This window comes from Leopardus geoffroyi, chromosome A2 (genome assembly GCF_018350155.1).
Source record: "Leopardus geoffroyi isolate Oge1 chromosome A2, O.geoffroyi_Oge1_pat1.0, whole genome shotgun sequence".
Taxonomy (NCBI): domain Eukaryota; kingdom Metazoa; phylum Chordata; class Mammalia; order Carnivora; family Felidae; genus Leopardus; species Leopardus geoffroyi.
In genome coordinates, this window is record NC_059331.1 from 134,908,708 (window position 1) to 134,930,629 (window position 21,922).

General features: G+C 36.0%; 1 protein-coding gene across 2 annotated transcripts in view; it reads left to right on the forward strand.

Moving 5' to 3' along the window:
• The window catches only part of TES (testin LIM domain protein), a 45,377-nt gene extending 25,822 nt beyond the window's left edge, over nucleotides 1-19,555 (forward strand). For both annotated transcript variants that reach the window (XM_045495385.1, XM_045495384.1), the window contains 5 exons: nucleotides 10,317-10,569; nucleotides 11,456-11,791; nucleotides 13,038-13,253; nucleotides 13,672-13,830; nucleotides 18,925-19,555. In XM_045495385.1, the coding sequence (XP_045351341.1) occupies nucleotides 10,317-10,569; nucleotides 11,456-11,791; nucleotides 13,038-13,253; nucleotides 13,672-13,830; nucleotides 18,925-19,113 (1,153 nt within the window). In that variant the 3' untranslated portion in view covers nucleotides 19,114-19,555. The remainder of the gene's footprint in view (nucleotides 1-10,316; nucleotides 10,570-11,455; nucleotides 11,792-13,037; nucleotides 13,254-13,671; nucleotides 13,831-18,924) is intronic.
• The last annotated feature ends 2,367 nt before the right edge of the window (nucleotides 19,556-21,922 follow it).

The window sequence follows — 21,922 nt, forward strand, 5'->3', positions numbered from 1 at the left end:
GCAAGTTTTAGGAAACAACGGCAGTTGTTTTAAATAATGAAGGTAGTGGAAACCTCAGCCCATGCAGAAATGATGGTACAGTTCTTTATTTGTAGGGAGCTACAAATAAAGCTCTATCTTCAGGGAGTTTTTTAATTACAAGACTTTCATGGATCTTCCCTGTGCCACCTTTTTAGGGACATAGAAGTTAGGCAACATGTCTGTTGTGGTTCTGAAACATTAAGTCACTAGACACAAAATAGTTTTCATGGACTAGAATATTTCAGCTCCTGATGTGCACACCATTCAGTGGTGCTCACAGTGGGCTGTGGAGAGAGTTGCAGTGCCCTCTGCTGGGCATGGTTCTAACTGTAAATCTTTAAAAATCTTAAAAAACCTTTAAAAACCTTTTTAGTTTGACCATACAGTTGCCAAAAACTGCTAATGAGATTTTTAAAGCTCATTCCTAAGTGATAGCATCTTTTCTCTAAAGCAGAAGGTTGGTTTAGAGTAATTATTGTTTGTGCTATATATTTTTTTTATTACAGATCACTATAATCTGAGATTTTCAGATTTAAAAAAATGTCAGAGAAGAGCAGATTTCTGTGGCATGAAAATCACTTTTTAATTTTAATTTTTTTCATTTACTTACCTTGATAGACTCTGAGAATCTGTTAAGAGCCATAAAAGACTATGGTTTTGCCACAGCCTCCAACCTAGCTTGAGTTTATATGCTTCATCCAGGTGGTATTACTTAGTAAATCTGTCTTCTTCCTGGCATGAATCTGGACACATCTCTCCCTCAGAATTCTTGGTAATTCTCTGAATTTTTCACCATAGCTGGAAGGCTGGAGGGCAGGTGCTTTTGACCTCCAGATAGCCATTTTCAGTACAGTCTTTGAAGTAAAAGTCTGGTTTTCAGTACAGTCTTTGAAGCAAAAGTCTGGTTGTCTTGAGTGTAATGAAGATCCCAGGTCTGGTCCAAGGCCACAGACTGCTGTGACTGCAGTGGACATGGAGTCCCAGGATCCTGTCCACTTAGCTTCCTCCTCTATCTTCATGGTAACCCTTGACTTCTAAGACTCTAAGGGCTTCATGGGGCACATTGTGAAAATCAGAGTTAAATTATTCTCCACATTTTACCAGCCTGACTTCTATTCAGCCACAAGAATGGTCTTGAAAATGGATACTGTTGTGTACTTCCCAATAGCTTAAGAACCCTCACTGCTTTCTACTCCTGCTTGCTTGTCCAGTCTCCTCTCCCACTTCTCTTCCAAGTAGCCTCTGTTTTAACTGCTGAGATATATACTGCTCCCTGGAACTTGTGTGTTTTTTGGTATGTTTCATTCAGTTGGAAAAACCCTACATTTCACTATGATGAAACAAAAGTCCTTCCTATTCTTCAAGTCTCTGTCAAGCATTACCTCTGAGAACTCTTCCTTGATCCCTGTATTAGCTCAGGCTTCCATAGCAAAATACCATAGACTGGGTGGGTTAAACAACAGATATTTATTGTCTTCTAGTTCTGGAGGCCAGAAGTTCAAGAAGTTCAGTATCAGCATGGTTGGGTTCTGGTAAGAAACCTCTTCCTGGTTTGCAGATGGCCAGCTTCTCTCTGTGTCCTCACATGTCCTTTTCTCCGTGCGTGCATATGGAGAGAGAAAGATATCTTCTCTCTTCTTCTTGAAGGCCACCAGTCCTATCAGATTAGGACCCTACTCTTATGACCTCATTTAACTTTATCTTCTAAAAGCTCTATCTACAAATACAGTCACATGGAGGGTTAGAGCTACAACATATGAATTTGGGGGGACACAATTCAGTCCTTACCACCCTCTTCCTACTTCTGCATACCCCCAAGTAAAGGGTCATTTTTGGCCTTGGCACCTTATATATTTGTAGGAGCCAGCAAATAAATAAGACCTTACTATCTTCATCATTCAGATTTCCTGTTGGCATCTTCCATTGCTGGGGACAAGGTAGCCCACTGCTGCAGTCCTTAGGGGTCAGCCTCCTATAGCATGGCCCAGGGTACCGTGCAAAAGGGTGCGGAATGAATGTAAAGAGTGAATGGAAGAGATTCAGTAGGCATGACTGCCTGTCAAGGTGTGTCACAACAGTTATAAAAAACTAAAAATAAATTCTTAAACTTACGGAAGTTTAGAGTAAAACTTGGAACTCAGTTAGCCAAACCTCATTTTATAGATCAACGACCTAAAACCCAAGGAAGTGAAAATGACTTATTTGAGCCTAATAATTATTAATAAGAAATATAATTTATAAAAATTTCCTATGTGTCACATGCTAATAAGCACTTGTAATGATTTTCTATGCTGCACAACAAATTACTCCAAATTAGCAGGTTAAAACAACACCTATTAATTGACTAAACATCCATTTATGCATTAGGTCAGAAGTCAAGGCAGGCTTAACTGGATCCTCTGCTTAGGATTTCAAAAGGCTGAAATCAAGGTTTTGGCCAGATTGAGGTCTAATCTGGAAATTGGGAGAAGAATCTGCTTCCAGACTCATTTGTAATGTTGGTAGAACTCACTTCCTTCATTTCCTGTGGTTGCAGGCATGAGGTCCCTGTTTATTTGCTGGCTGTCAGTCAGGGGCTGTTCCCAGCTTCTAGAAGCCACTCACATTCCTTGGCACATGGCCATCTCTGTCTTCAAAGTCAATAACGTGCTTGGAATCCTTTCTGTGCCTTAAATCTCTCCGACTTCCTCTTCTGCTCCCAGCCAGAGAAAACTTATGTTTTTTAAGGGCTCATGTGATGAGATTTGGCACACCTAGATAATTTCTCTTTGCCATACCATAGTAACATAATCATGAGATTAACACCAGAGAATGCAGGTCATAGGGGCTGTCTTAAACTTCTGCTTATCATAGCACTTTACATACTTGGTTGTTACTAATCTTCATACTATCCTTTGGGATAAGTGATAGTATTCCCATTTTATATATGAGAAATCAAACACTGAGGGAAGTTAAATGACTTACCAAAGGCAAGGCTTATAGGTGGCAGAGCTAGAATTTGGACTCAAAGCTTGCCAAAACCTTCCTCCTCAACCATCTCTCTAGACAGCAGAACAGAAACTAGAACCCATGTTTACACGCTCATGACCAGTGAACTTTGGACTGCACCAGGCTGTCTTCTCTATAGTGTGGTGCTTTTGTGACATATGTCTTTTTTGGACAACGATGCTTTATCTGTGAGCACTCTCTTTCTTCACTCCATCAATAATTACAAGACTAGGAGAAAATAAAAGGTTGAGGATGCCTGATACTTACCAAATAAGAGCTATACTATCTTCTGGACACACTGTCAAGTAAAAGTAATATTTAGAGCTAACAAATATTTATGAAATGTTAAGATGCAAACCCAAGATTTCAAGTTTATAATCAATTATTTCATATGAACGTATAGTAATATTATTTGGAATAATAGATCATTTATTACGTAAGCAATAAAATTACTCTTTTGTCTTATCTTCCATAAATCCATCTAATAAAACAGTGGCATCTTAAAAGAAAAATGTTACTTGAATATAGCATACATCTGTTCAGAGAATTTCCGATTGGCTTAGGGCTGGCTGAAAACTAAAAATTCCACACCATAAATGGATTAATCCTTGTGTTGAATTCTGTAACAAGAGGCCCATGCTTAAGTCCATATAAGTATATCCCTCTTATAAACGGGCAGCTTCCAGCCCTTTTAAAATATGGTTTGTAGTAGTGCCATGACCATACCTTTAAATCACTGTGAGTGCTGGCAGCATGTCAGAGCACTCCAGTTGCTACTACTTGCCTTGTAAAAACAAATATATATATATATATATATATATATATATATATATATATATATTTTTTTTTTTTTTTTTACAAATAGTGATACAAAAATAATTTCTCTTTGGGGTTGGGGATGGAGGATAGTTTCTTGCCTGCTTTCAGCTTGAAACTGTAAATCTATATATTTTTCTGAGGCAGTACCTTTGGTACAGTTTGGCATTCCCTCTCCTGGATTTAACTCAAGAAATCTGAAGTTGTAATGTAAAAATTTGAGTTTACAGTCCTGATTTGTCATTCATATTAACCTTTGCGTGTGTGTGTGTTAACATGCTCAACTTTTTTTTTACAAAGAACTTTTTCATACAAATAATCCTCCTCCCCTTCTCACTCTCTCAGACTACATTTGCATCTTTTTAAAAAGTCATAAAAAAGATCATTTTAAATAAACTTAATTCTGAATTCGCCTCCCTTCTTTCTTCCCCCACATAACTTTTATTAACATCCTATGGAGAATTTGGGGACAAGTGCTCTAGGACAGTTTAGAAGATTTAGAGATTTGGCAACTGTGCTAAGTATGGTAACTGACTTACAACTCCCCCCAAAACTGCTATCAAATAAATGTAGTAAACAGGCTATCTGTCTGCATATATCATCAAAAATTACTGGTGGAGCATCTGAGGAAAGATACTAAACAAACCATACATGTTTGTACACACCCCAGCAACGTGAGTACTGTGCTCACCCATGCCATTGTTGTCTTGTTATAAGTTGGCATAAAACCAGTTTTTTAAAGTTCTTCATTTTCTTAAGGATGGATGGAATCTGCGTTATTTCAGATTGAAATTAATTATGTGATAAATATCCTACTCATTCTTATGCTTTTTCTTGGATACCAAGAAAATCCCCCAATTCCTCAACAGAATTTTCCTCTCAATTAACTTACAGGATGTCTTCCTAATGAGTTTAAAAGTTCTTAAAAGATATTTGTAAAAATAAAGTTTTCCAATTTAAATATGGGTGATTCAAACGTAAAACACTGTAGACTAAAAACCCCCAAAATTAATTATTAAAAAAAATTTTTAAACTAGTAAATAGCATAGATTTAAGTATTAAATAGCATACGTTTCTGTAATGGATAGTTCCTGGCACCTGGCCCAGATTTTATAGGTTTCTTTCTTGAATTGTGGTTTGTGGCTATCCCTTTTTGTTGTAAAAATGGAGCTCCAGGGTAAGGGGTCTGGAAGGGTTGTGGTCACTCCAGCTGTTGTCATATGACAACTCTAACTGAAAAACCATCCCACCCCTACTGAGTCACATTCCTGCCAAGTGCTCTTTACCACAGACCACCATGTTGCGGCAAGGATGCAGATGGGGTTTATAATGTATTTGTGATTTTAAAAGCTATCATGAATCAATCAGGTTTTCCCCACTTTGAAAGCTGAAAACTTCTTTTTCCTGCTGCTATTAGTATATTGCTTTAACCGATTTTACTTGCTTAATAAGGTATGTTGGGTTGGTGAGGGGGGAGATGGGGAAAATATATATATTCTCAGAATGTAAATCTCCCAAAAATAGCTGATATAAGTAATAAGAAAAAGTATAGAGATGACTCTTATATCATTGGTTAATATACCTTTTTATGTATAACATTTTCATAGTAAATATAATTTATTTACTCATGTTACAGTTTGTCATAGCTTGTGAATTGAAAACCAGAAGGCTTTTTTTTTTTAGGTGCTTTTTTGTCTTTCAAATTCTAAAATCTAGTTCCCCTTATTTTCTGGTGTACATGTTGTTCTGGAATAGAACTGGATAATAAACATTTCCAGAGGAAATCCATACCTTTCATCACATATCCTTGCAACATTATTACTTCCTCCCATAGTCAGTCACTTTACTAATTATTAGGATGCATGCTATAGTTCACAGCCATATAAGGATCTATTTATCTATATTAGGAACTAAATTCCCACCCTGCCATTTTCCCCTCAGTAAAGTATGATTTTAAACTTGATCCAAAAGTAATGTGATGGTTTTATAAATAATTATATCATTTTTGTTAACTGATGAACAAGAATGAAGAACATACTGTAATAGAACAATATACTCCTTTCCACTGGGTGGGAGTATGAGATAACCAGATATAAGAGTCTTTTATAGCTGAACTAGAATCTTCAGACTCTTCAGATGCTTACCAAATAAAGATTTCTGACCAATTTGTGCACAAGGAAATTAGTTTGCCCCCCTAGCCTTCATATCTCTGACTCTGTCCCTCTCTGTCTCAATCTCTTTCTGGGACTGCACATGTCAGATCTGATATTTTTGGTTTGGACACCTCACCTTAAGAAAACAGGACACAAAAATCTGTAATTATTTAATAATTTGTTATCTAGTAAAGAGATCAATCTAATAAATATTTAGTTGTTTTTCCTAGTTTTTTTGGTGTAGAGAAATCCAATTTTATTTATTTTAAATCCAGAGTGCTTCTTAAACTCTTACTGATGTTAATACATTTGTATGATCAATCATTGCATCTGTGATTAACAACAGTTTAACTTTTCCTTTCTGATGAATCCTTATAACTTCTATTTCTTTGATTTTTCTTACTTCTCTGATTAGTACCCACAGGACTATGTGAATGAAGTGATGGCAAGGTTGCTTCCTCGCTTCACATCCTAAAATGAATGCACTAATGATGTGTGCTGAGTTTGAGCTTTTTTCCAGAAACCCTTTCCAAAATCCTGTCTAGTTTCCTTCTATAGCTAAAATGAATAAACAAAATATAATCAGAAGGGATGTTGAAATGTATTGAATGTTTTTTTTCCTGCATCTTACAAGAAGCAAACATTTGCTTTATTAGTTTCTGCTGTTATCTTTATTTTCCTTCCATGTACTTCAGGCTTATTTTTTCTAATTTTTTTTTTTAACTTCCTGAGTTAATTAATTTTATTCTCTCTTCTTTCTAACTTGAGCATGTTAGCTGTCCCTTTTGTCCTAAGCACCCCTTTAGTTGTGTTCTGCATTTCAAGAAGTAATAGTTTTGTTTTCTTTTTTCCCAAAAATGCTATTTCTTTTCATTTCTATTGTGATTGTTTCAATATTAAATTTTTAAGGAGTCTTTTAAAAGTATTTTCTTTTTTTTAAGTTTATTTATTTTGAGAGAGAGACAAAAAGAGAAAGAGAGAGAGATCAGGGGAGGGGCAGAGAGGGAGGGAGACAGAGAATCCCAAGCAGGCCCCATGCTGTCAGCACAGAGCCTAATGTGGGGGTCAAACCCACGAACCGTAAGATCGTGTCCTGAGCTGAAGTCGGATGCTTAACTGAGCCACCCAGGCACCCCAAAATTACTTTCTAGTTACTTTTTTGCTGTTGATGTCTAGCATAATTATATTCTGTTCAGATAATGTGGTTGATGGTGATTCCTTGGGCATTTATTTTTTTTTTATTTTTTTATTTTTTAAATGTTTGTTTATTTTTGAGAGAGAAACAGAGCGTGAGTGGGGGAGGGGCAGAGAGAGAGGGAGACGCAGAATCCGAAGCAGGCTTCAGGCTCTGAGCTGTCAGCACAGAGTCTGATATGGGGCTTGAACTCATGAACGATGACATCATGACCTGAGCTGACGTCAGAAACTCAACTGACTGAGCCACGCAGGCGCCCCCTCCTGGGCATTTGAGACTTTGTCTATGGCACAGTATGTGTTCAGTTTTCTGAAGTGTTTCAAATGTTCCCCAAAAGAATGTGTTCCCCAGTCACTGGATAAGATATTTTTTATGTGTCTGCTTGATCAGGCTTATTGTGTTACTCAAATCTTTATATCTAATTTTTTAACATTACTATAATAAGTTTGTCTATTTCTTAAAGTTTTGGTGTCTTGCTTATATAATTAGAATTTAGGTTATTAGACTATATTAATTTTAGAATCGTTACATCATAGAGGTGATTTTAAACTTCTGTCACTATGTAGGCACACTCTTTACTACAGATTAAATGAAAGCATTAAAGTCCAAAGTGCATGATTTTAATACAGATGCCTAACTTACTTTTTGTTGGTATTTGCCTGATGTATCTTTTTACGTCTTTACACTTTCATCCTTTCTGTGTCCTTAAATTTTAAGTGTTTCTTCCGAGTTGTGTATAGTTTGATTTTGTTGTATTATCCAGTCTGAAATCCTTTGTCTTTTAACTGGAGAATTGAGTCTGTTTATTGTGACTTTCGGTATATTTGGATTATATCAACCATCTTAATTTGTGCTTTCTAAATGTCCTAATGTCCTAAGTTTCTTTTTTCCTCCTCTCTTACTGCCTTCTGTTTAATTGAGTTTTATATTGTCATTCCATTTTCTCTATATGTTTGAAATTATATGTAGTATTTCCTTCTTTAGTTTTCTAGATAGTTTAAAACACATGCTTTAACAACATCTAATGTTAATCTACCTCTTCAATATCTTCCTGAACAATGTAAGAATATTCGAATGGCTTTTAAAACTCTCACCTCCTCCCTCTGATTTATATATTCTTTTTGCCCTATATTTACTTCCAGCTTAGGTTTTTAACACCACAAAATCTCTCTACTTCACTGTTTTCCTCTGTCACCTTCTCCAGCTTCTGCTTCTTTGCCAGGCTCCTTCCTTCCTCCAGTCCTCTACCTTTTCCCTCTATTCTTGCCCAGGAGATGAAAGTGATCTATTCAACTTATATGCAAATGTGTCATACCCTGATTCCCAAATTTATATTTTCTACCAGGCTACAGTTTTTAACACTAGATCTCTATATCCTACAATCTACTTGATACCTTTATACTGTTTCATAGGCATTTCAAACTTCTCAGTAGTTGAATTTTGGAGGACTTTCATCAATCTTCCCCTAATACCTAAGATCTATTCTTCTTTTACATTTATTGTCTTAATAAGTTACATTTCTTCTACCAGCTTACTCATCTTGGAAACCTGGGTTCATTTTTTGACAGACTGGGCCTTCCCTTTACCATCACTACATCCAAATGAACCACAAAGTTTAGTCAGTTTTACATTCAAGGAGATCTTAAATCTGTTACTTTTTTTTTTTTAATCTGCACTGTTAAATACTCTAGTACAAGCTATAACACATCTTATGTAGACTACAACAATAACCATCCAAGATATAAATTCCACTTGTGAAGTAGTCCCTGTTACTTAGAACCATGCCATTGCAAACCGGATGCACCACTGACATGTTAATTGGTCTCCCTACTTCCAATTATGTCTACCCCTAACCCATTTTCCATATTATAAGTATTACAGATCCAATTGTGTTATCCATTACCTAAAAGCCTTCAGTGCCTCCTGCTTATTCTTAGAGTGAAAGCCAAATTCTTTAATGTATCCTACAAGTCCCTGCATGATCTCATGCCTGCCTACCTCTCCAACCTTGTCACTCCCCATTTATTTACCTCACTGCAATCATACCAGCCCTCTCAGACCATGGGACCTAAGGGCACAAGCTCTTTCCTAATTCAGGACCACCACAAATACTCTTTCTACTCAATATTTGGAGGCTTTTCTTCTTCTTTCTTTACCCCATCTCAAATACACACACACACACACACACACACACACACACACACAAACATATTTCATGCTTGTTTTATACATCCTTCAGACCTCAACCTAAATATATTACTTTCTTATGGAATTTGTTTTTATGGAGTCCTTTTCTCACCAGTTCCAAGTCAAAATTATACCCTCTCAAAGTGCCTTGTACTTTTCTTTCCTATCACAAATGCAGTAATAGGGCATATCAATAAAGTACATTGTTTAGCACATGGACACTCATATATGTTGCATTAAAGAATGATTACCTGCTAGACCAGATTGGGGAAGGGGAGCGGTGTCTTTCATTTAGTGGTATCTTTCATTTCATTTTTTGAAAAGTCCAGAGACTTTCATTTATCTTTTTTTTTTATACATAAGAAAGCACATAGTAAGTGGTCACTGAATGTTTGAAGAAGTAAAAGAAAGGAAAGGAAAGAAAGAGAAAGGAAAAAGGAAACAGGAAATGAAAAAGGAGAGGAAAGGAAATAGAAAGGGGACAGGAAAGGAAATGAGGAAAGCTAAAGCTAAATCTAGGATAATAGTCCTTAATCAGAAAAGTTATATCAGCCTCCCTCTCACTTAAAAAAAAACAAAAAAACAAAAAAACTTGGGTAATGACTATGAAATAAATGTTACCATGCAATAAAATATGAAACCTCTTTCTATGATAGTGTTTTGGTGATATTATTTACTTATCTATTTAAGAAAATGAGGAATGTTCAGACATGCCCCCTTGAGCATACACTTAATCAAAACCTAACTTTTTAAGGTTTTATAAAGTGAAGGTACATTTTTATGTTTCCTTGCTTAAATTTATGGATGGGTACTTAGAATCCCCACCCAGTGGCTTGCCTTTCTGTACCATTATATGGAATGCATATAAAAATATTTTATAAACTATAAATATTTGAGTATATTTACTTATTGATTAGGTATAATTAGTTATTGCTTACTTATCTCCAAACTTATAGAAAAATATGTCGTAACTGCAAGTGTGGCCAGGAAGAGCATGACGTCCTCTTGAGCAATGAAGAGGATCGAAAAGTGGGAAAACTTTTTGAAGACACCAAATATACCACCCTGATTGCCAAGCTAAAAACAGATGGAATTCCCATGTATAAACGCAATGTTATGATACTGACCAATCCAGTTGCTGCCAAGAAGAATGTCTCCATCAATACAGTTACCTACGAGTGGGCTCCTCCTGTCCAGAATCAGGCATTGGTAAATAATAAGGGGAAGGGCCATCTCTTTGTTAAAGTTCTGAGGCTACTTATTTAGGGCAGTCCTTTAGTGAGCTAATCAACCCCAAGTCCATTATTTTTCTGGGGTTCTCGTTACTTTGACTTCCAACTGCTATTGGTTTTTTAAAACTAAGATTAGATACTTTATAGAATTTCTTGACTACTTAGATATGTTAATCTTTTTGAGCGAATGGTCTGACATTCTTAATAATTAGATGAAAACAGATGTTTTGTATAAATCTAATAACTTCTAGCTTACTCTTGAGAAGATTTCTCTTAAGATAGCGAGGAATGTGTAAAGAATAGAATTTTCTGTCATTTTTTTTTAGAATGAAACAATGTTAAACAGTATATTTTACTATGTAAGGCCAAAAAAGGGCAATTTTGTGTCAAACTCCCTTTACTGTTAATAACAACTAAATATGACATTTGGAAGTCTTTTAAGAAGATTAGTTAAAATCATTCAAGTGAACCTTGTGATAATATTTTTTATAATGGTGAAAACACTGTTGATCTATACAGGCCATTCTAAACATCTAAACGTGCCTTCTAAAAATTGATGTTCTCTTGCAAATATACATTTGTATATTTAGCTCAAGTAGACATTAGTAAGCAAAATCTTTTATAAGCTGAAAAAAACTTTCATATCATGGAGAAAAATGTGTTTATTTTTACTGAACTAAATCTATTTGCTGTACCTTTTTTGAATGTGTTTTCATCTCAACATATTTGTATTACGAAGACTGTTACAAATGGATAAAACACTTTTCTTTCTTAAATAACTCTCTTCTGATGTGTATTATAAAATATTGCTTGTCTAATGGCCAGACCATCTCCCAGTTAACACTGGTCTCCTTGTGGCTCAGGCCAGGCAATACATGCAGATGCTGCCGAAGGAGAAGCAGCCCGTGGCAGGCTCAGAGGGGGCACAGTACCGAAAGAAGCAGCTGGCAAAGCAGCTCCCTGCACACGATCAAGACCCTTCAAAGTGCCATGAGTTGTCTCCCAAAGAGGTGAAGGAGATGGAACAGTTTGTGAAGAAATATAAGAGTGAGGCTCTGGGAGTAGGAGATGTCAAACTTCCCCGTGAGATGGACACGCAGGGCCCCAACAGAATGCTCCTCCCTGGAGGGGACAGAAGCACCACGGCAGCAGTGGGGGCCATGGAGGGCAAATCGGCCGAACACAAAAGAACTCAGTATGTAAGTAGAGAGGTCACACCATTGGCTTAATTGGCGTATTTACTGGTTATTTCCCTTTCTTTGAACATTTTTTTGAGGAGCCATTCCTCTGTTTTCCAAAAGGGTAGGTGAAGGAAATAAATTAAAATTCAGTTTAGGTTTATTTTAGCAAATCATCATGTTGGAAACCTCTGTCTAAAGCGAGGTTTTCTGATTATCTGTTGCCAAGGATAATTGGGAGTTGTATGTGTACATGGTAGTTAGCATTGGTGTCATGCTGGAATATGACATACTAATATAGAATCTATTTCTAAACATAATTTTGGTGTTAATTGTTTATCTCTTCCCACAAACAAGAATAATATATGCTTTGGTTAACTCAGTTTTGTTTGTGAGAACATGCCTAAAATTCAAATTTAAATTTATGTGAGTATACAGTTGACCCTGAAAAATGGGTTTGAACTGTGCATGTCCACTTATCACAGATTTTTTTAATTAATACAATATAGTACTATAAATGTATTTTCTCTTCCATAGGATTTTCTTAATAATTTCTTTTTTCTAGTTTAGTTTATTGTAAGAATACATTATATAATACATATAACATACAAAATATGTGTTAATGGACCATTTTAAGGCTTCCAGTCAACAGTAGACTCTTAGTAGTTAAGTTTTGAGGAAGTCAAAATTTATACGTGGAAAAGAAAGTTATTCATGGATTTTTTACTGCATTGGGGAGTCAGCACCCCTAACCCCTGTGTTGTCCAAGGGTCAACTATATAGTCAATCATATTTTTAAAAAATCTCTTAGAGAAATTGAAGTCTTTTTTTTATGCCTTGAAAGTAGAAGAGAATTATGATACAGATGAACAAAAAGTAAGAGCCAAACTTACTGTAATATATTTCCCATAGATCCAACCAATAAGGCTTAGCAAGAAAAGGTAATAATAAGCTCTAAGGTAATCATTTTGAGAGAACGCCTTAAAAATTGTGGTGAAAATTACTGTTAGCCCTTTTCTGTAAGTGACTTTAATTCAAGAAACAGTGCTCTGTTACCAGCAGGGCACAAAAATTAGGTTTGAAGAGACTGGAGGAAGCCAAGGGAGCCCACTTCCTGGAAGTAAGAACACCTGGTTGTCTCCATGGACCAATTACTATAGTAGAAATCATCTCTCTTGTAAATTTTTTCTCCGAATTCCTGGTAAACTGATGATAAGAAATGCCCAGGTTACGATGACCAGATTGTTTTGGATGGCTTCCCTTTCAGTCCTGCTACTGCTGCAAACTGAGTATGAAGGAGGGTGACCCAGCCATCTACGCTGAAAGAGCCGGCTATGATAAACTGTGGCACCCGGCTTGTTTCGTCTGCAGTGCCTGCCAGGAACTCCTGGTCGACATGATTTATTTCTGGAAGAATGGGAAGCTATACTGTGGCAGACATTACTGTGACAGTGAGAAACCACGATGTGCTGGCTGTGATGAGGTATGTTCTCTGCGGCCACCGCAGGCAGGCTACTTCTTGTACCTCCATAGAGTCCCCTTACCATCTAACAAGGCCATCCTTAGCAGAAAGGTGACATGAATTAACCAAGCATCAGTTGCTTTATTTACATGCAGAGGAGATGAGTGGAAAAGAAAATCTTTTAACTTCAGTCATTCTGAGTGACCGTGTTAATTGTGTTGACTAATGAAAGACCGTCTAGAAACAAAAAAGATTGATTTGTGCTAAACTAAATAATAAGCCGAGTGTAAGCTTTAGGTTATTTTTAGACTTTGAGCCCAGGAAAGTAGGTTGATATTATCTGTGGATCTAAAACCTTTATTGATCTAAAGAAACTGGCGTTGTCGTTTGTACCAAAAAGGAAAATATATGATTCATCTTATTTTTGCCCTCTTTTCAGTTAATATTCAGCAATGAGTACACCCAGGCAGAAAACCAAAATTGGCATTTGAAACACTTCTGCTGCTTTGACTGTGACAACATCCTAGCTGGGGAAATATACGTGATGGTCAATGACAAGCCCGTGTGTAAGCCCTGCTATGTGAAGAATCATGCTGTGGTAAGGAGCATTCTAGGCATATGGTCGCCTTGACCTGCTTTAGGACTTTACATTATGCCTTTATTTGACCCTCTCACAAATGAGAAACAGATGGTAATACCCTTAAATAGGAAACATGTAATCCCTACCACAGGGTGTTAAATTTCAGGTAATTCAAAAACAATACATACATTCACTGTGAGCTACCTCAAGATTTCTACCTGTACAGTATATTCTGTAGATTATAAGCACTACTTAGTAATCAAATCCCCACTAAAAAATAGTTCTTTAATGGGAATGAGATTGATTGATTCTCATCATATAGATCAGAATCATTTACATTAATATTTTTAGGGGCTGTTCATATTCCTTAGCTGTATTTGAGTGTTTATGATTTCTGTTCATGTTCCTAAAGCCCCCACTAAGGCTTCATTTTTTATTTTTAACCTGGAGATTGTACAATGCCTAGTTCTAAAACCCTCATTGCAAATTGATTTAGTATAACAAAATTTGACCTGTATGTTTAGATTTATTTGCATCAGCCAAACATTCAAATATTTAATGATAAATATACTTAAAATATAAATATATTTATAAAATATAATATAAAAATACATAAAAAATAAATATATATTTTTTCTTAGCTCTATCCTGCTTACACAGAGCTGCTATTGCATGATGGCCAAGAGATAAGTAATTTAGATAAAGAGTATATAAAGAAAATTGACCATATATGGTAAACCCTTTAATCCAGCGGTATTAAAATGATAGACATTTACTTCTTTATAAGCAGGAAAATATGTACTAGCTAAAGACTCCCATGAGCTATCAAGTAAAGCATAAAAGAATAGAATGAAATATTTATATCATTCCAGGAGTGTGATACTACGGAAAATAAAATAACTAGTTTTGATGCCAGTGCCAAAATTTTCAACCTTTATACATTCCCAAGTATAGTCCATCATTTTCTGTCAATTCTGCCTTATCAGTAAATCTCAGATCCTCACAGTTACAACTACTCAACATCAGACCTTTATTTTTTGTCATTCGGATTATTGTAGTGACCTCGAATTTGGTCTCCCCACTTCCATTCTTCACCTTGTGCAAAGCCACCTTCTGTTATGATGGAAGATAATCTTTCTGAAATGCAAACATAATCATCAAGCCTTTTCTTAACAGATCTAGCCCTTTCTTGCCTGTCCAGCCTCTTCTACTAGTTATCTAACACAAAGTTACTCATTTTCTAGTTTTTACACTGTTCTTGGTCTTCTATTCACACTAATTCCTTTGTCTGATCCACCCTCCTTCCTATTCCCTATTTTACCTGACATGCTTGTATATTCCCCCAGAATTGATGTAGGCTTAACTTTTTTTAGAACACCTTTCTTGATTTTTTGCCCCAAGCTCCACCCCTTTTCTCTGGCCACAATGCCTCTCTGTGTTCCCATGAGTCACATCTGTATGTAAGTAATACCACCCATCTGTCTCCTCCCCTAGACTATAAGTAGCTGGTGGATAGAGCTTGCCTGTTTATTTCCATGTCCTTAATGTCTGCCCTTAGGAAATGTTTGAGTGACTGATTTGTGTTCTAATATTTCTCATTATCTTTGGGATCAACAGGGACCCTCATTGTACTTGGGGAAAAGATAATGAATCACCATGTGGCCTGGTACATAATTTAGCTAAAAACTGCTTCTCTGAATTTTGTTCCTACAGTTTCTCTAAAGGAAAAGAAAGGGTTACCATAATATGTATTTTATTGTAGGGGTGTGTGACCTTGATCTCAAGGACTAGGATGCAGACCCCATGGGGGCAGAAATTTTGTTTGTTTTGTTTTGTACTTCCAACACTAGAACAGCATAGTAGATACTCAATAAATATTTACTGAATAAAGCTTTAAATAGATGAAGCTGCTTTATTTAACTGTTAGAAGTTTCTCTTCATTATATTGTAACTAACCAATAGAGAGGAATAACCACAGATATTATTAAAAGAGAGAGAGTCTAAATTATTTAGGTTTACAATATGGTGTGATTTCTTTTAGAAAGTTTACTTTCTCAGTAAGATGCACTGTTGCCCTTTGTCTAAAAGTAAAATGAACATTTCTCTCCATTGCCTGAACAAGCCAGCACATGGCAAAAAGAGCTACCCATGCCACATACTAAATGGTGTAAAATTTTGAAGATTATCTAGTTCAGAGCATCAGTCTGCTAAGATCTTTTTTTTTTTTTAATTTTAACGTTTTATTTATTTTTGAGACAGAGAGAGACAGAGCATGAACGGGGGAGGGGCAGAGAGAAAGGGAGACACAGAATCGGAAGCAGGCTCCAGGTCTGAGCCATCAGCCCAGAGCTGACGCGGGGCTCGAACTCACGGACCGCGAGATCGTGACCTGAGGTGAAGTCGGACGCCCAGCCGACTGAGCCACCCAGGCGCCCCTGCTAAGATCTTTTAATCTTCAAACAAACAAACAAATTATGTATAAACCTGAAGGCAAGAACTGAACTCAAAACAGGGCATTTCTGAGATAAAAATTAACTTGGAAAGAGGGTAATGGGAAATACACCTAGTTTGTCTCTGCATGGTCTCTGGAATTCTGGTCTCAAATGGCCACCCCCTGAATTCACATCTCTGAGATCTCACAGGAACCTCCCGCCAGAGAGCTCATTACAACCAGTGTCATTGGCTTTTTCACATTGTGTATACATAAACTAAAAGAAGTAGGAGAAATTTAAGGATATAAGAACTAATTGAAATATCAGAGGTTTAAGAACCCAGAAAAATCAAATGCCAAGCAGAAAGTGAAAAACACATTATCCCCTGATTGTTTCCATAATCCCCAGACCCTCAATGAGGCCTAGGCAACTTTCAGATTTATGAAAAATTAGGAGCAGTAGACCTTAGCTGGGACTAAATGTCAGACTTCGGGATGAATGACAAATTATTAGCAAAACTAAATTATACGAAACCACTAACCCTAAATTCCTATACCATTCAGTGTATAGTTCATTTTTTTTAATCTAAACAATTCCGCCAATTTTACATATAATTGAATAGTAGTTATCTCTTTTTGAAAATCACAAATGAAAGGGGCATCTGGGTGGCTCAGTTGGGTTCAGCGTCCAACTCTTGGTTTCAGCTCAGGTCATGATCTCACAGTTCATGGGATCGAGCCCCACATCAAGTTCTGCTCTGATGATGCTAAGCCTTCTTGGGATTCTCTCTTAGGAGACATTTTAAGGTCTCCTAAGTAAGGAGGGTCAGGTTAAATGACCTACCTTCAGCTCTCAGTGATTCCTGACAGACATTAAGAAACCAAAGGTGTGGAAGATTAGACATTTTTATGTAATTCAGGACAATTCGTTCCTTTCTTCACTTGTTATAAAAATACTTAAAACAAAACCTTTAGATGGTCACGTTCATTCAGAACATGCATAAACAAGAAGGCCTATGGTCTGTCTAGTGTTTTGGAGGTCTTAATAGGGTAGTTTTGTTTTCTCCTATAATACTGAGGGTTGTTCATGTATTTTCTTCATATACATGCTCAGCTAAAGGAGAAAATTATGTATGTGTCTGGGTGTGAATGTGCATGTATGCCATATATTTATTTGTACATAACATACACTGAATGGTACAAAGAATGTAAGTATTAATGTTTTACAATATTAGATTATACATAAATTATGACTTAGAACAGAAACCAGTTAACTACAAGTTATATTTTTAGTGCAAACTAATTATTCTCAAACACTGTCAGTATTTTTAATTGAGTCCTTAATTACCTTGAACATGATTTTCATTTCATACTGTCTAGAAATTAGTGGTGTTAATAATCTCATGTGTCAGAGGTAAAGCTAGTAAAATTACTACTTCGAAGCTTTAAAGAGTGAGGAAAAATCTTTTTTTAAGACTATTTTTTTAAGAGCAGTTTTAGTTTTAAAACATAAGTGAGAGGAAGATCCAGCAACTTCCTTTGTAACCCCTGTGCTCAAACATATATAACATCAGTCATTATCAACATCACTCACCTGAATGCTACATTTTTTACCAAGGATGAATCTACATTGACATATCATAATCACCCAAAGTCTGTAGTTTACCTCAGGGTTCATTCCTGGTGTTGTATATTCTGTGGGTTTGGACAAATGTGTAGAACAGGCGAATGACACACATCCATCATTATAATATCATTGAGAATGTTTTCACTGACCTAAAAGTCCTCTGTGCTCTACCTGTTCCTTTCTCCCACCTCCCTATCCCACCCCTGGCAACCACAATCTTCTTATTTTCTCCATAGTTTTGCCTTTGCCAAATGTCATAGAGGTGGAATCATACAGTATGTTGCTTTTTTAGACTGGCTTCTTTCACTCAGCAATATGCATTTAATCCTCCATGTTTTTCATGGTTTGATACCTCATATCTTTTTAGCACTGGTTAATAGTCCATTGTCTGGATGTACCACAGTGTATTTATCCCTTCACCTACCAAAGGAAATCTTGGTTGCTTCAAATTTTGGCAATTATGAACAAAGATCCTATAAACATCCATGTGCAGGTTTTTGTGGGTCTAAGTTTTCAACTCCTTTAGGTAAATACCAAGGAGCACAATTTTAGATTTTATGATAAAAGTAGGTTTAGTTTTCTAAGAAACTGTTAAACTATCTCCCAGAGTAGCTATACATTTCGCATTCCCACCAGTAATGAATAAGAGTTCCTGGTGTTCCACATCTTCACCAGCATTTGGTATTATAGGAAAAATCGTAAGACTTTTTTTTATAATTACTAAGATGCAGTCTAGTAGAATACGCTGAAAGGAAACTGCTTTGAAACTTGCCATCAAGACTTTCTGCTTCAAACATCATGGGATATCTTACAAGCATCAAATCACCTTTTGGCCTTCACCTGTTATTCCTCACAGTGCTCTACATTTAGACCCCAATTAAGTTGGCTAAAAAGGTTAACCAGAAGGTCACTCTCAGCTGTATATTCTTGAGGTGGCCATTCTCAGTTAAATTTACCACCTGAAAGAAATGTGTTGTTTGTTCCTACATGACAATGTTACCATCACAGTTTGATCTCTCATCCTCTTCTCTTATTTGTGTAATTGACTTAACAGGTTTGTCAAGGATGCCACAATGCCATTGATCCTGAAGTGCAGCGAGTGACCTATAACAACTTCAGCTGGCATGCGTCCACAGAGTGCTTTTTGTGTTCCTGCTGCAGCAAGTGTCTCATTGGGCAGAAGTTCATGCCAGTAGAAGGGATGGTTTTCTGTTCAGTGGAGTGTAAGAAGATGATGTCTTAAGAGGAAAGCACCAAGCAATAGTGAGCCATAGCTATCCTAAGTGGTCTGCATTTCTGCTGTAAAATGCAATTTGGAAAAAATAAACGGGAAAAAAAGGAACTGTAAAGGAAACCAGGAGATTTTGTTCAGTATCTTTCTTTGCTGTTTTTCCTTATCATATTTTTCATCTCAATTTTTAAAACCTGCTTAAGCATTTGATTTTTAAAACAGTAAAGAACTGTTATCTTTGCTTAGCTTTCCATATGTAAAATCTTGGAGGTGGAAGCTTGAGATTTAATTAATCTTCATGTGCCTATCCCTCTTGTGCCAAACACAGTATATATGAACATTTAAAAATTAGTGTTGTTGAATGGAAAGATGTGCATTTTCTAGTTCTGTATTCTTTTCCCCCCTCCTGTGTAAAATGAAAGGAAATTAAACTTGCCCTAATGCCAAGGCTTTACATGTGTTGCCTTATCTTATTCACTGAACTTTGTAGTGATTCACAGTGAATTGTTTTGACAGAAAATAGAAATGCAGCATAGTATGGAGAGCTGTTATCATTTTAATGCCTTTGCTATTTTCTAATTTAGGCAGAGGTGGTTTTATTGCATTTCTTTTTCTTTTTCTTTCTTTCCTTTCTTTTCTTTTTTTTTTTTTTTCTTCTTTTTTTACTTGCCCTACCTCTCAGCATTCTCTTTGTCAGCTGGTGACCTCTGTCTGTGGCCTTAAGCACATTATTGTCACATGTGACATCCACACATCTTCTATAGATGATTTTTGGCTTAGACATAAAAGCCAAGCCATTCATTTATATTATGTTTTCAATCCAAAGAACATGTATACTTTTTGTACCCAAAAAACTATAACTTGTACTGATTGCACTTGCCTACCATTGTTTGGATAGATTTTTTGCATGAACCCATTCTTTTCTAATGGATACTGTCCTACAACGCTACTAAGCCTGTTCAAGGATATGTATTGAATGTCTTCTTTGACTGTATACTTCCATGCCTAGATATTTCTGTTTATTTTTCCCTGTATACTTCCATACACGGCTATGCAATATAAAAATGAAACTGAATGAATGATATGTATATTCAAAATAAAGTCATTTTCACTTCAACAATTGTACCTTTAGTCAACCTTTCTGAGAGCAAAAAAAAAAAAAAAAAAAAAGGAAAATACTTTTGCAATTAAGCACTTGTCACAGCAGGGGGCGTTGTCTCCATGGATAAAACCTCATACAAAAATAAAGGCTGTTTCTAACAAGACAGAAACTAGGCTTTTCATGATGGAGAAGGGAAAGGTTTAAGTAAATCAAGGCATTTAAGTTGGTTTTCAATTCATGCAAGAGTTTTCTGTTTCAGAAAAGGAAAGTCATTTTCACTGAAGTTTCACTGAAGTTAAGCTATCTTCTTTGAAGATGAATCCCATAAATATTAGTCTTATACTTGAATTGTTTTTTGGTTTTCTAACAATTCTTTATAGCAACCTAATGTGAAAAAGGAAGCAAGTGTGGAATAGTGGGGGATTAATTCTTTCTGGTATTAGTGGATCATGAGATTTTTTTTTTCCAGTCTAAAGTATTTCTATCATAGTGGGAGTAGTGGTTTTCTCTGGCACATACTCAAAATAATTCGCTTTGGATTTTTTTTTTCCCATCTCATGATTGTCTGGCTGATGGCGCTTTTCCTAAATTCCATACCCCGTCCCACCACTCACACACTATCACTAACATACAGATATATACATTTATACATTATTCTGCACTATGCCTTCCCCGGTCATGAAAAAGTATCTTTTGGGGCTTGAACACATTTCACCTTATCTAAAGGAGTAATCTAATCCTACATACAATTTTAAATGCTTGTATTACAAATGTCCATCATTGTCTATAAATATCACTTTATGCTTGCTCTTTTTACCTTTATCTCAAATGAAAAAAATACATTTTCCATACCATTTTTTTGTCACAAAGTTGAATAAGTTAACTTTCCCAGGCATGGCTATATGGGAATAAATTGAAGCAACTCCCCTGCATATTAACATGGCTACACTTTACATGTCCGCCCATAGCCTAAAAGAAATTTCCATACAAGAAATTTGACCAAATCCATCATTCACTAATCATGTATGGTTAGTGCATGTATATTAGGCATTACCTAAAAGAATAAACTACTTTACCTGAGAAATACAGAGCCACTGGTTTTTACTCTTTGCCCTGACTTAATTTTTAGTTTGGTCTTGTAATACAAGAGAATGAACTATAATGAAATGTAATACAAGAAAATGAGTGCCATTTTTAATTGTTAATCAGTTTTGGTTTTGCTTTTTTTTTTTTTTGGAAAAACAAAGTCTCTTCAATACTTTGTGGTATAAACACTTAACAAAAGACTAAGATTGTTACTAGATTTTCTAAGATTTATTTTTCTTCTAGTATTTCCTTTAGCATTTAAAGTGAGATCCCTCCCTCACCACCATCATTTTATATTTTGCATTTTCTTCAATTCTAAACAATGGTTTACTTGGTATAGGGACCAAAGTTAAATCCTCCCCTTGCAATAGAAAAAAGATAGGGAAGTAATAAATGTTTTTATCTGGATCCCTGCATTGTTTTTCTTAAAAAGTAGACATTGAAGAATAAGCTTTGGATCTACTAATTTCTCATGGGTCAATAAATGGAAATCTTTATCATCCAAATTCCATTTAAGTTCTAATAGAGATCTATCTTATCATTTTGCACTCAGTATAGCAGGCATTTAACAACTATGTCTACACAGCAGCAGACAGACACTCACCCTGGAAGGACTAGACTGGGAAAGCGAAG